The sequence below is a fragment of the Rhinoderma darwinii genome, chromosome 2 (assembly GCF_050947455.1).
Source record: "Rhinoderma darwinii isolate aRhiDar2 chromosome 2, aRhiDar2.hap1, whole genome shotgun sequence".
NCBI classification, from domain to species: Eukaryota; Metazoa; Chordata; class Amphibia; order Anura; family Rhinodermatidae; genus Rhinoderma; species Rhinoderma darwinii.
Window position 1 is genome coordinate 111,554,693 of NC_134688.1, and position 15,006 is coordinate 111,569,698.

General features: G+C 43.0%; 1 protein-coding gene across 9 annotated transcripts in view; it reads left to right on the plus strand.

The window, feature by feature from the left end:
• Nucleotides 1-12,169: 12,169 nt before the first annotated feature.
• Nucleotides 12,170-15,006, plus strand: part of LOC142742413 (small ribosomal subunit protein eS26) — a 71,801-nt gene continuing 68,964 nt past the window's right edge. For 3 of the 9 annotated variants that reach the window (XM_075852126.1, XM_075852127.1, XM_075852128.1), the window contains exon 1: nucleotides 12,171-12,307. In XM_075852126.1, coding sequence (XP_075708241.1) covers nucleotides 12,275-12,307 — 33 coding nt within the window. In that variant the 5' untranslated portion in view covers nucleotides 12,171-12,274. Of the gene's footprint in view, nucleotides 12,308-15,006 lie in introns of all 9 variants that reach the window. The other 6 variants (XM_075852130.1, XM_075852131.1, XM_075852132.1 and 3 more) reach the window with 4 other exon arrangements.

A 15,006-nucleotide genomic window follows, 5' to 3' on the forward strand; every position in this document is an offset into this window, starting at 1 on the left:
TTAGAGGGGGGGGGGGGGTGTCTTTCAGGGCAGGGATTGCACAAAATTTACTAAGGCGTGCATACTATAATTTTGGTTCATTTTCAAGATTTTGACCTTTTAATTATCCCGTACAAGCGCTTTAGTATTCAACTGTATAGCAAATGTAGATCTATCTATCGGGGGAACATTTGAGTAGTGTTTTTCACTGTCTTGCTCCATAAACACCACTGTATCTCCCTTATTTACAGCTCTGAAAATCTCCAGAAATATTAACCTGTGAATAATACCCTAAAAGCATAGCTTATAATGAAAGGGGTTCTTTTCAGACAGTGCGGTAAATTACAATTGCCGCAAAGCCACCACATTTTGCAGTAATAAACTGCGTTTTGATCGAATTGTCTGAATATACCCTTATTCCTTGTCTTTATGCCGTCTACAAGTATGTATATAAAGACACCTCAGGGGTTGTAGGAACACTATACATAGAAAATGCACAAAAAAAAAATCCCAGCGTTTCCTCCCTTAATTTCATCTTCTTTTATCTTATTTTATTGAAAATCCATACAGAAAGTAAATTTTTTCACATCTTCTGTATGTTTTTTTTTTTCTCCAGCATGTGGATGAGATTTGTTAATTTCATCTACTTTGCTACCACCATAAGGGTATGTTCACACGCAGTAGCAGATTACGGAGCTGTTTTCAGGCGAAAACAGCTCCTGAATTTCAGATGTTTTTGCAAGTACTCTCGTTTTTCGCGGCGTCTTTTACGGACGTTATTGGAGCTGTTTTTCAATGGAGTCAATGAAAAACAGCCCCAAAAACGTCCCAAGAATTGACATGCACTTCTTGACGCGGACGTCTTATTACGCGCCATCTTTTGACAGACGCGTAAAATTACACCTAGTCTGAACAGAACGCCATAAAACCCATTGCAAGCAATGGGCAGATGTTTTCAGACGTAATGGAGCCGTATTTTCTGGCGTAATTCGAGGTGTAAAACGCCCGAATTACGTCTGAAAATAGGCCGTGTGAACATACCCTGAATGCTGTGGAATTTGTGCACCGAACATCTGCAGTGTGTACCCTATGTGTGAACATGGCCTAAGACAACTGGCTGAAGCCTCTGCCATGTGTGCAGGAGGACACACATTGAGACCCGCCCCTTTATTACACCCCACCCACTCAGCTGTTCACTGTCTCAAAATGGAATAGATCGGCAGGAAATTAACCCCTGTGTTCTCTGCAGGATTTTTACAAGACTGTCTGTTTCAGAAACATGCAGATAATCCTGCAGACTGACAAACTGTGTGAGCAAGATTATCTCCTGTTTACTTTGAATTGAGCGGCAGTCAAGCGTTCAAAGTCTAAGTCCTCACTGCGGTTGAGTAGTGAGGGGAAACAGGGGGTTCGGGACCCCTGTTCTGGTGATCGGTGGGGTCCCAGTGAATATTATATAAGTGTTCAAGCTGCAATACCGGAGACACAATAAGGGTATGTGCACACGGCTTATTTTCGTCCGTCTTTCGGGTCGTAAATGGCCGAAAAATCGGAAGCAGAATGCCTCCAAACATCTGGCCATTGAATTACATAGGAAATACGGCGTTCTGTTGGGCCGTTTATTTACGCGGCCGTTTTTCAAAACTGCCATGTAGAAAAAACGCCCACGAAAAAGAAGTGCAGGTCACTTCTTGGGACATTTTTGGAGCCGTTTTTCATTGACTATTGAAAACTGCTCCCAAAACGGCCGTAAAAAAAACGCAGCGAAAATCGCAAGTGGCTTAAACAACGTTGGAAAATCAGGAGCGGTTTTCCCTTGAAAACTGCTCCATATTTTCAGCCGTTTTTGACTCGGCGTGTGAACTTAGCCTTACTCTTAGTATGAGAGGCACAGTTCTTAGACATGGCTCAGGCAGGCGGACGCTGTCTGGCTCACACTTCGTTGCAGAGATCCAAGAGCGCTCCTCCCTCATGCAGGGTTGGTCTAGCAATTTCAGGACCAGCCAACCATCAAACGCCGTTTTACAAAATAAACCGTTGCAATGTTACAGTGGAATAAAGATAAGTAGAACAGTTAAGTACACAGACTGGACTTGTATCTCCTGAAGAACGCCACCTAGGGGGATAAAATGGCAAGCAGACGACACAACAACATAATATTAAAGGCGAAGTGCATAGACAAAGACCAGATTTGGTATTTATACAAACTACACTACAACAATGCAAAGTTCCGTTTAAGCGTTGGGAATTCTTCCCCACATGGGAGAGAAATGCAGCAGCACATTACAGTAGCAACAAAGCAGATGTTATTAGGACAAATCCTATCCACACGCCGCAAACAAAAAAAATAATCTGTGGAAAATGTGGATGTTGATCTGCAGTGTGAATTTTCAATCTTTCAATGTGTACATTTTGCGTCCGCAAAAGACAAACCGTAGTTTCATGCATTTCCGTTCCGTATGGGATCAATGTGTTTTTCCGTGTGGCATCAGTGTTTCCTGTGTTTTTCTTCCTTGTTTGTTTAGTAACTGGTGTGTGAAAAACACAGACCGCACACAGATGTCGTCCGTGTGCTGTCCATAAAGTCAATCGGCGAAGTAGTCCGCAAAAATGGAATAAAATAGGTCACGCAGTGAGATTTGCGCGACTGACATGTGAATAGCCCCATTAAATTGCAAGGGTCCGTGTGCTGTCTGGTTTTTATTTTTAACGGATAGCACACGGACGTATAATACGCTTGTCTGAATCAGGCCTTTAAAGTGGATTTAAAAATCTGCAGCATGCTCTAAATTTCTGTGCAGAAAATGTTTAGCAGCATGTGGATGAGATTTTTCTTTTTTTTAAATCTCATCCACTTCCCGACAGGTCTGCTGCGGCGGATTTCCCTTCAGGAACATTCTGTTCCAGTTAAGGAGTTAAGGACTCGCAAGTCTGGGGATCCTTGTCGTGGATTGCGAGCTTGCGTCCTTTTGGCCAAAATGATCACTAATACCCCAGGTATTTTTCATTATCACGTACATTTGCTTCTCTTGGACACAGCCGGGTCTTTGATGCTGGGAGAGTATGGTGTGTTGTTGTTTGGCATAGCAAGCAGGGTAGCCCGCTCTATGAACTATCAAGGTGTCACAAATAGGCTTCTACCTGGCTATACACGTTGTGCCTCATGACGTATACACTATCCCTCCATGTTTCACACACTTGCGGCCCATTATCCATTTATTTCTATTGAGGCACTTCACTCATTACTGCCCCCTATATTTCACTTATAGTATTACACTTGCACACACACTATTCATTTATTATTTCTTACCACACATCCCATGCACCACACACACACCACTCTCCTCAAGACCAGTGGGAGTGGCTATTATTTAAAGCACCTGCTCGCCCTTTCATCAGCATTTCTGGCCTGGCTGTGTCCATTTGTAAGTATGGCCTTTTTCGGTGTTTAGGTGTGCAGGTGGCCTTATAATCTATTACATTGTTCAGTATCTAGAGATTAAAGCGAATACCTGAAGTATGAACGTTTTATGAACAGACTGAATAGCTAGTAAAATGAAAGTTGAATATCAGATGGTCTAGATCAGGGGTCTCAAGCACGCGGCCCGCGGGCCGCATTCGGCCCCTGGGGCAGTCATTGCGGCCCGCGGGACACAGAGCCGCTAGTACAGGCTCTGCTCTGGGACTGTGGCAGCACCTGCAGAGGGCTCTGTGGCATTATCTAGGGGGGTTGGCAGTATCTACAGTGGGCACTGTGGCACTATCTAAAAAGGGGCTGCCCAATCTTGACATGTGTCTGCCAAACGCTGCCCACTGAGCCGCCGGACTGCATTTAGCGACACTTAAACTGGAAAACTGGATTGTTGAAATAAGCACGTGGAGAAATCTCTACAATTTTAAACCTAGCAGTATTATTATAGTAATGTAGTATTATTAGGCTGGGTTCACACGACCTATTTTCACGCGTAAACGAGGCGTATTATGCCTCGATTTATGCCTGAAAATACGGCTACAATACGTCGGCAAACATCTGCCCATTCATTTGAATGGGTTTGCCGACGACCTGTAATTTACGCGTCGTCGTTTGACAGCTGTCAAACGACGACGCGTAAAATGACTGCCTTGTCAAAGAAGTGCAGGACACTTCTTTGGACGTAATTTGAGCCGTTTTTCATCGAATTTAATGAAGAACAGCTCAAATTTACGGCCGTCAAAGACGCCTCGCAAAATGTGAGGTGGAGCAATTACGTCTGAAATGACGGAGCTGTTTTCTCCTGAAAACAGTCTGTAATTTCAGACGTAAAAGGCAGCTATCGTGTGCACATACCCTAATAATAGTTCAAATAACTAATTGATTAACAATTTTGTATTGTATCAAATTTGAAAGTAATGTGGCCAGTCAACTTCACATTTTTTTTTCTATGTGCGGCCCATTGACCCGGCCAAGTTTGAGACCCCTGTTTTGGGGCATACTTTACATGCACAGGCTGCATTGTACGGTCATATTGACATATGACAGCATATGTTTACAAAAAAGTAATCTAAAAATCAAAGAAAAAATGTAAATAAACTATTAAAAAGAAATTCATACCGCAATGCAATTTAAAAAAATAAATAATGACATTTGAAATAAATGAATTTAATTAGTCGCAGAAACATACTTTTATTATATATCCTTACGCTCCTCTTTAGGGCAGACTTACACGAACGTGATATACGTCCGTGCAACGCGCGTGATTTTCACGCGCCTCGCACGTACCTATATTAGTCTATGGGGCCGTGCAGACAGTCCGTGATATTTATGCAGCGGGTGTCCGCTGCGTAAAACTCACGATATGTCCTATAGTTCTGCGTTTCCCGCTTATCACGCACCCATTGAAGTCACGCGCACCACTCGGAAGCACTTCCGTGGGACGCGCGTGATTCGTGCAACAGCAGTAAAAAGATTGAAAACAGAAAAGCACCACGTGCTTTTCTGTTTACAAACATACAGAGTGTCGTAATGATGGCGGCTGCGCGAAAATCACGCAGCCGTGCATTATGGTAATGACGCACGCAAAACGCAGCGTTTTTTGCGCATGCAAAACGCACATGCTCGTGTAAATCCAGCCTTACCTTTACAGTAAAATTATGACCTATTATTCAACATACTTAGGCTTTTCTGGGTAACAATGTTACACCTCTGATCAGTAAGATGTATACTATTATTTTTCCGATTCCTATTTAACCCAGCGAGTGGGTGGATCTGAATTGTGTATCTCCTTTTTATCGATTTTGTTTTGTTACAAAATAGCAAAATAAACCTTTTTTTACAAAAAGATCTAAACCATTCTCAAACCTCCAACTTGTTGTTCAGTCGCGTTCCAGTCCTTCCCTTTCCTGTGAGAAAAGAGGAAGAATTTTACATTCACACAGATTTCCTATCAAGTTGGCAAAAGTGCTCAATCATTCCTCATACATGGTGCAAATCTCTGCTCGGCTGTCACATCCATCAATATATATTGCACCAAGTTTATTTTCTATATTGCTCTTAACTCTCGCTTATATGTAATGAATTATAATTTACAACCTACATTATTGTAATTTAGTCATTTTAATTTATTACTTACTCTTATGTCCCAACCAGGTTAGTTATTGTGCTGAGTGTTACAATTAAGTCTGAAAGTGATTATTGCTTTATTACAGTACTGCCGAGTATTCGGTGCAATTCTTCTACATTTCCAAACTTGTACTGGGATTGTGAAGGCAAAGTGACCGCACTACATCAGTGGAACATGCAAAACAATGTCCTGGAGGGCCGTTGAATGTCTTCTGAATGGTGCGCTCATGCATTTGGCAGGAACCAGCAGTTTGATTAGGGAGTGAGATTTCCCAGGATGGTGTTTTTTTTAAAATGTTTTTTATTTCCAACTAAAGCTAAACTAACTTAAACGAAAGACTAAGGGAATCTATATACTTTTCCACCCGTTTTCTGGCGTAGAAAAGTCGCAAACGGCACAAAATTTGCGGGGAAAAGTGCAACTTTTGTTTTAGTTTTTCTAAAAAGTGGGAAAACGGCAGAGACCATCCACGGTTTGACAAATTTACTATAATTCACTCTGGAAACTGGTGTAAGTAATAGCGCAAATCTACGCAGCTCCTAGCTGGCATAGACTTCATTCTCTGGCACACGAATGGCCAGAGATGCGCCTAATATATTACATTTGGCGTACCTTACTTCAGCGATCTGTATATTAAGGCTTGTGTATGAAATGTCAGTCTTAATAAATCTTCCCCCGTCTCTCCAAAAAAGCCATTTCACTTCGAGTTGGTCCTTATGCATACGACCATATTATAGCTCTGTGTTGTACGGTGCTGTAATAGGGCACCTATAGAGATGCATGAGGCCATACAAAGGCACATATTGTTTTGTTTTTCTGTTGGAATCTATACAAATCCAATAGAAAAAAAAGTGTCATGCTCCATCAGATGCTGTATTATGGATGTATTTTCCCCTAGAATATTTGCTTCTATCTCCCACATAAGGCCCCTGACGGAAAGCTATATGGCGGCACAGGGAGTCCCTGTATACATATTGTGGTCGTCTAGGGTTTAAGCAAACAAATGCAAAATGCAGGAACACTCTGTAGGTATAAGGGCCTGTTCATAATACGTTTTGGCCCTACGTACACGCTTAATGTGTCCATAGGGCTCCATTAGCCCGAAGTAGTCCTGAAGAGTGTCTTTTTGGCCTCCGTCGGGGTGGTATACCTTTTTATTTGGAGGCTGGAATAACAGTTTACTACGCTATTCCATCCTGAGGGATCCCGCAAAAAAACAAAACTTCTACCACGCGGTATACTTGGGAGCCTATTTGTGACTGATGCCACTGTATGGCATCAGTCACAGGTATACGTTAAACATATACTTTGGGGGGCTTTCACAGGTCTGGAATCCCCGGGAAGAGCGTCCTGTAGCGTTAGACCCTGGGGAAGCCCCTGATGTCACTGTCCGTGTATGGACAGTGAGTATGGACAGTGATGTCAGAGGCCCTTAACTACAGAGTCCCTGGCAAGAGCATTGGTAGTGCTCTGGCCAGGGACTGCGGGACTAGAGAAGCCCATGTACAGTGATGTCAGGGTCTTTTAACTCCGGGTCGGGAGAAGCCCTCGACATTACTGTTCATACATGGGCAGTGACGTCAGGAGCTCCTCCGGTCCCCAGCCAGAGGGCTTCTAATGCTCTGGCTGGGGATTATGTAGTTTAAAGCCCCTGACGTCACTGTCCATATATGTCAAGGGCTTTCCCAAGATAGGAGTCCTGGCCATATCGTTTGCGAATCTCTGGCTAGGGACTCCATAGTTGAAAGCCCTGACATCACTGTCCAAAATTTGGGGTATTCAAAGATCTTGAATAACTTTTTGGGGGGTATTGGGGAAAAAAAAACCACCATTCACCATTCTTTTTTACATCTTAAATTTACACTGTTTACCGTGTGGCATAAATAACATGTATATTTATGTATTTTTTTTGATGTTTGACTCATTTTGCAGAATATATTTTTTTGAAATATTTTTTTTGTGTCGCCATATTCTGAAAGCCATAACTTTTTTATTTTTCGGACAACGTAGCTGTGAGGGATTATTCTTTGCGGGGAAACTTGGATTTTTTATTGCTCCCATTTTGGGGTACATACGACTTCTTGGTTGATTTTTATTTTTTTTACTGTGTTTTTTGGACGGTAGGATGAACAGAAAACAGCAATTCTGTCTTTTTTTAATTTTAGTTTGCGTCCTTATCGACGCGGGGCGATACCAAATATTTGTAGCTCCTAAATTTTTTTTTTTTTTTAATAATAAAGCGTTTTGAAAGGGGGAAAAGTAGGCTTTATTTTCTTGGGGTTTTTGATTTATAAGTAACTTTATTAAACTATTTTTTACTTTCCTTTTAGTATCACTATGGGACTTTACTATGTGATTTGTTTCATCGCTTTTATAATAGACTGCGTTACTTCTGTATTGCAGTGTATTATGCGGTCAGTGTATAACTTACAGGCATTCTATTAGGTCCTGCCGTTTTAACGCCCTTCGGCTGCCATGGAAACATGCAGCACCCTGCGATCATATCGCGACCGCCTCCCTCTGAAACCATTTAGATGCCACTGTTGACCATGGCATCTGAGGGTATGTTCACACGCAGAGTCAAAAAACGTCTCAAAATACGGAGCTGTTTTCAAGAGAAAACGGCTCCTGATTTTCAGACGTTTTTTGTGCCACTCGCGATTTTCTCTGCGTTTTTTACGACCGTGTTTGGAGCTTTTTTTCAATAGAGTCTATGGAAAACGGCTCCAAAAACATCCCAAGGAGTGTCCTGCACTTCCTTTTTGCGGCGATTTTTTTACGCGTAAAAAAACGTTGCGAAAAATGCTCAGTCGGAACAGAACGCCGTTTTCCTATTGAAATCAACGTTTACGGCCCGAAAAACGGTCGAAAATAGGCCGTGTGAACATACCCTGGGGGTTAACGGGTGGGATCAAAGCTAACGTTGATCTCGCCCATTACAGCAGGAGCCCGGCTATCTTTAGACACCTTTTCACGGCGCTGTGGCAGAGGAGCCCTTAAAGACCATCGTGAAAAGGCGCACAGGCAGTCCTTAAGGGGTTAAGTGTCTAAATGTTCTTAATATGATATTTCTTGTTTCCCAAACATTAGAAGATATTTACACGAAACAATAGTCAGGGGATTAGCGGACAAAGATTCAATTTTGCTTTGTTCTTAGACAAGAAGATACTATGAAGCGCATACACTACTATGCGAGACTTATTTTCTTACCTTTCTACTCACCAGAAGCCCAAATTCTTGACATAAGTTTACCTTGCCGGTTGTCTACAAGTCTGCACCAACAGAGGATCAAGTACCCTACAGGGCTGTACAGCTGTTGCTGCTCTAGGGAACATTTACGAAGAAAAATGTGCAATAAAATGGAGCATGTGTGGCAATTTACCCTATGTAGAGCGTTTTGAAAATGGTCTGAAAAAAGCGAGGGACTAAGAAGAGTTATAAAATGTGCGGTCTTTCAGCCAGCATTTCCGCTAGGAAATAAACCCAAAAACAAATCATATTTACCCCCCCCCCCCCTTCTCTTCTGCACGTAGTCCGGCCTCCTAAGATGACGTTGCAGGCCAAGTGACTCTGCAGGCTGTGATTCGCTGCAGCGGTCACATAGGATACAACGTCATCTCAGGAGGCCGGACTTGAGGAAGGAGCAGGGAGTTCTGGGTATGATTTTTTTTTTCCTGAGTTGCGATATTTGCGGCAGAATCGCTGCGATTCCACCGCAAAAGTTGCAACACTTGGCTTTCCGTTGCGGGATTTGCATTCCCATTGAATTCAATGGGGAAAACCTGCAACAGAAATTCAAGGAAAATGCAGCATAAATTGGCATGCTGTGGATTTGAATTCTGCACCGCAGGTCAATTTATTAACGTTTACGCTGCGTTTTTCCCCGCAGCGTGGGCATGAGATTTTCTAAATCTCATTCACTTTGCTGCTACTGTAAATGCTGCGAAATTTCCGCACAGAATTCCGCGTTTACGCTCTGTGGGAACCCGGTCTAAGGATCACTCTGTATAAGAACATGGTGGAGAACAAATGTGGGCGAAATCAAAATCCACACTTATGCGTTCTCAGCACTATCAAGATACATGTGGTGTTCATGGTGCCTGCTGTCTATCCATGAATGAACAGAGCTGAGGGGCTGTTGCAATGTATTGATGACATAGCTATGAGTTCCACTGTATTGTTTGTAATTTGCTATTAGCCAGGCAGCACAATGGTGGAGATTCATGAAATCTGTCTAACAGAAAAAAAACGGCCTTTGTTGCTCATCGCAACCAATCACAATAATAAATGTAATAAATGAAAGCTGTGATTGGTTGCTTTGGGCATCAAAGGCATTTATTTCTGTTAGACTGCTTTCATAGATCTTCCCCATTCATTTTTTTTGTACCATTTGCACTAATATATAGTACAGCGGACCTGTCTCTGTAATACGCTGCCCTGATTAAATATGGCAGCACATTCAGATGATAAATCTGCTTGAACCCCTTCCAGACATTTGATGTAACTGTACGTCATGGCCAGGAAGGGGGAGAATGGTTCGGGGGGGGGGGGGGGGCTTATGGGCTGAGCCCACTTCATACTCAGCGGGCGTCAGCTGTATGTTAATGCTGATATGTCACTGTAACGGCCAGGATCAGGGATAACTCCGATCCCAACCGTTTAATCGCTTAGATGCCATGGTCAATAGCGACTACGGCATGAAAGCCGTTAGAGGGGTGGCCCCCTCCATCATCTCATTGGCCACCTGGCAACACTATTGCGGGGTGCCGATTGTTGTCATGGCAGCTTGGGGCCCTAAGGAAAGCTCCCTGGTCTGTCATCTTTGTGCTCCTAGAAAGCGGTGTCAGAGCTTAATAAGAGCCAGTAAAGATACATAGGATTGCAGTATATTGTACCAGCAATTGAACAATCGCTTGTTCAAGTCCCCTGGGACGACCCCAATTTTTTTTTTTTTTAAACGGCTAAACAATTGATATTGCTTCATCCTTAAAAGTCTCAACTATTACAATATCACATTATTTAACCCGCAGGGTGAATGCTGTAAAAAAAATGGAATAAAAAGTTGTATTTACCCCAAAGTTGTACCAATAAAAACGACATTGTGCCAAAAAAACGAGTCCTCATACCGCTACATCAAAAACGCCCCATCAGAACAGAACGCCATTTTTCCATTGAAATCAATGGGAAGATGTTTGGAGGCGTTCTGCTTCCGATTTTTCAGCCGTTTTTTGGGACGTTTATGACCTGAAAAACGTCTGAAAACACTGCGTGTGAACATACCCTAAAAGTAAACATGATGTTTTTACCGCACGGTGAATGTTGTGAAAACAAAACCCAAAATACCATCGGGGAAAAATGTTTTATTCACATTTTTATTTTAGTTTCCTACTATATTATATGGTACATTAAACTGTGTCATTAAAAACTATAACGCAAAAAAACAAGCCCTTATATTGTTACGTGGATTGAAAAATAAAAAAGTTCTGGCTTTTAGAAGGCAGGGAGGAAAAAACAAAAATGAAAAACCAAAAAATAGCTGGGGCAAGGGGTTAACATTTTCCTGCTTAGGGTATGTTCACACGGCAGCGTCCGTAACAGCTGAAATTACGGTGCTGTTTTCAGGAGAAATCCGCTCCGTAATTTAAGCCGTAATGGCATGTTGAGGCGCTTTTTGCGGCGTCCATTACAGACGTTAAATGGAGCTGGTTTTCCATGGAGTCCATGGAAAACGGCTCCATTTACGTCTGAAGAAGTGACAGGCACGTCTTTGACGCGGGCATCTGTTTTAGGCCCCGATTTTTGGCAGCGGGGCGTAAAAAAAATTACCGTGTGCACAGAACATCGTAAGACCCATTCTAATGAATGGGCAGATGTTTGACAACGCTATCGAGCCGCATATTCGGACGTAAATCGAGGCGTACAACGCCCGAATTACGTCTGTAAATAAGCCGTGTGAACATACCCTTAGAAAGGTGGTGATCAACCGTGCCAGATCCGACCGGCGTTGTTTAAATTCATCAACAGTTGATTCATTTGGCGCCTTTTGCAGAGGACAGGTGCCGGTATTAATAAATCTCACCCATTATTTCCCCCTAATATAATCATTGGTTGGTGCGGTTTATTGGAGCGCTACGGCTGTCGTACGGGAGTATGCGAATTATGTGCAAACAGTTTTCCATGGTGTAGTTTCCATATGGCAGCTAAAATCTCGCTGCAAAAGAGTCATGAAGTTGTCACCCGTTACCAACGGCAATGGCTCATTTATTACACGTCATTGTCATATCTGACTCCCTGGTCCTGTTTTGCCAAAGCCAAAAAAACGGGAAAAATCCCGGCTACAGGAAAATGGTTCCTTTGGAAAAGCTATTGTTGGGATCCAATCCTGTGTTTGCCAAAATAAATACATAAAGTCCTGAAATACGACCACACACCATGTGACTGGAGGACCACATGAGACAGCGCTCCAGCACACACTCATCTCCCCCGTTCGATCCGCTCCACGCTCATCTGCCCCTGTCTTAGATTTTCGTGGATTGCTCTACGTTCGTCTCTCACTCCTGTCGCTTGGCAGCTGCCCCGGAAGTTGTTGCCGGGGCCGGTTCAGCTCCGGTAAAGTCGCCGCCGGACACCGCGGGCCCCGGAGCGGGCGGGACGGAGAATCTACGGGTCAACGTTAGTAGAGTATCCGGGCGTGAATGAAGCTCCTGGAAAAGGAGGAGCCCAGAAAGGTGAGAGGAGCTTACGGGAAAGCAGAGACATTGATATGTGTATAGATGAAGCCATTCACTGGGTGAGGCGCCTGTCTGAGTGCTCCGGGCCAGCGCACGGTGTGGGATCGGTCGTGGTCGGTTGTCGGGTTTTCCTTGAAGTGGCTCTGACCGGAGTAAATGCTGCAGAGCGCTGATGTGTCGGTTCCTATTCTGTGGGATACGGTCCAGGCAGCAGCAACCTGTGGCACGGTACCCGGCTTGGTGCGCTAGGGCTAGTAGTCTGGATGGAGCGACCCGCGTTATATAATAGGCATTCTACTATCATCCCTCATATACAGCTCTCCTGTTCCTGTCCTCACATGACTCTGCAGCCTCCCAGCTCTCACATACTGGAGAGGAGAAAGCTGCCCATAGACCGGGCAATGTGCCCTCCTGCCACTCATTCTGATATATTCCATCTGGAAAATCATTTTATTCATGTCCATTTTGCGCAGTTAATACCGGTGTAATCTGTTCCGACTTTACCAGAGCTAAGACAGATCCATTGTGATCTGTTATGTAAAGGACCTTAACTGATCCTGATGGATCCCATAGGCTCTGTTCACACTTATTAGTTATTTTCAGGCAGGTTTCAGTTGCTTTTTGACGGCCAGAATCGTCACTTCACTATTCTATCCAGTAACAGAAAATGGAAACCTGACGACCTGTTAAAACAAGAAAAACATTAAAAACAACTCCTACGACTGGCAGAACATATCTACATTTGTTGGAACCGATCATTTTAGTATCATAGACCTAATCATGAAATGTTCTGGAGAGGCCTCATCACACGACCGTACAGTATTTATTCGGCGGAGTGTCCTTCGCATTTGTGGACCATGCTTACAATAATAAGTATAGGAGGACAGTCCGTAAATGCATAAAATAGGACAAGTCTGATTATTATTATTTTTTTCCCGGGTCATTTCTACAACGCAAAGTGATCCGATTTCTTTTTCGCACAATACCGATTGAAACCGACCTTAGAGAGGACCAGTCACTAGGTCATATATCGTTAACTGACCTGGACAGCGCTGTCTCCGTGATTCCAGCGCTGTTTTTCTTTTTTCCCTGCACCCCTCCATTGCAGAGAGAGAGAGCCACCTGTTGTGTATATGCTAATTTGCGGTAATTAACCAATGGGGTGGAGCTGGCTTCCTCTGATGCTGACCAATGAGCTGAAGGCAGCATGTGTGTAGTTCAAGCCCTGTTGGCTAACTACAGCAAATTAGCATATAGGGGTCAAACACAACAGGGGGCCATATCTCTGGAACGGAGGGGTCCAGGAAAAAAAGAAAAACATTGCTGGAATCAGGGAGACATCGTTATTCAGGTCAGTAAAACAGTTCAATTTATATGACCTAGTAGCAGATCATCTTTAAAGTATACAATTTATGCAAGAAAAATGATTATAATTGTTTTTCTGAATGATTTGATTTCAATGTATTACAGTATAGGAGCCAGCGCTGTAGGATGTAATGTTCTCCTACAGCGGAGATGCAACAAGCGGAGTGGACTAAGAATGCTTCATACAAGACTTATGTGCTGTGTTGTATGTGTCATTTAATCTACAGGGTGGGCCATTTATATGGATACACCTAAATAAAATGGGAATGGTTGGTGATATTTACTTCCTGTTTGTGGCACATTAGTATATGGGAGGGGGGAAACTTTTCAAGCTGGGTGTTGACCATGGCGGCCATTTTGAAGTTGGCCATTTTGTATCCAACTTTAGTTTTTTCAATGGGAAGAGGGTCATGTGACAGATCAAACTTATCGAGAATTTCACAAGAAAAACAATGGTGTGCTTGGTTTTAACGTTACTTTATTCTTTCATGAGTTATTTACAAGTTTCTGACCACTTATAAAATGTGTTCAAAGTGCTGCCCATTGTGTTGGATTGTCAATGCAACCCTCTTCTTCCACTCTTCACACACTGATAGCAACACCGCAGAAGAAATGCCTCCCGATCTGACCCCCTTAGACTTTTATCTTTGGGGGTCATCTGAAGGCAATTGTCTATGCTGTGAAGATACGAGATGTGCAGCAACTGAAACTACGGATACTGGAAGCCTGTGCTAGCATTTCTTCTGCGGTGTTGCTATCAGTGTGTGAAGAGTGGGAGAAGAGGGTTGCATTGACAATCCAACACAATGGGCAGCACTTTGAACACATTTTATAAGTGGTCAGAAACTTGTAAATAACTCATGAAAGAATAAAGTAACGTTAAAACCAAGCACACCATTGTTTTTCTTGTGAAATTCTCGATAAGTTTGATGTGTCACATGACCCTCTTCCCATTGAAAAAACGAAAGTTGGATACAAAATGGCCAACTTCAAAATGGCCGCCATGGTCAACACCCAGCTTGAAAAGTTTCCCCCTCCCATATACTAATGTGCCACAAACAAGAAGTTAATATCACCAACCATTCCCATTTTATTTAGGCGTATCCATATAAATGGCCCACCATGTATACAACGCTGCTATGCTCAGACCCACATTTATTTAGTCTTTTCCAGGACTAAAACTTTAGTCCCTCATGATAATAAAGTTGGTACTGAGCATGGCAGTGTTCTATGTAAGTGGGGTGAGAAGTGTCAAAATAGCCGAGGGAATTGAAAATAAATAAAAATGTACGTGTTTGTATTTCACCCAATAATTATTTTTATTGCAAGGG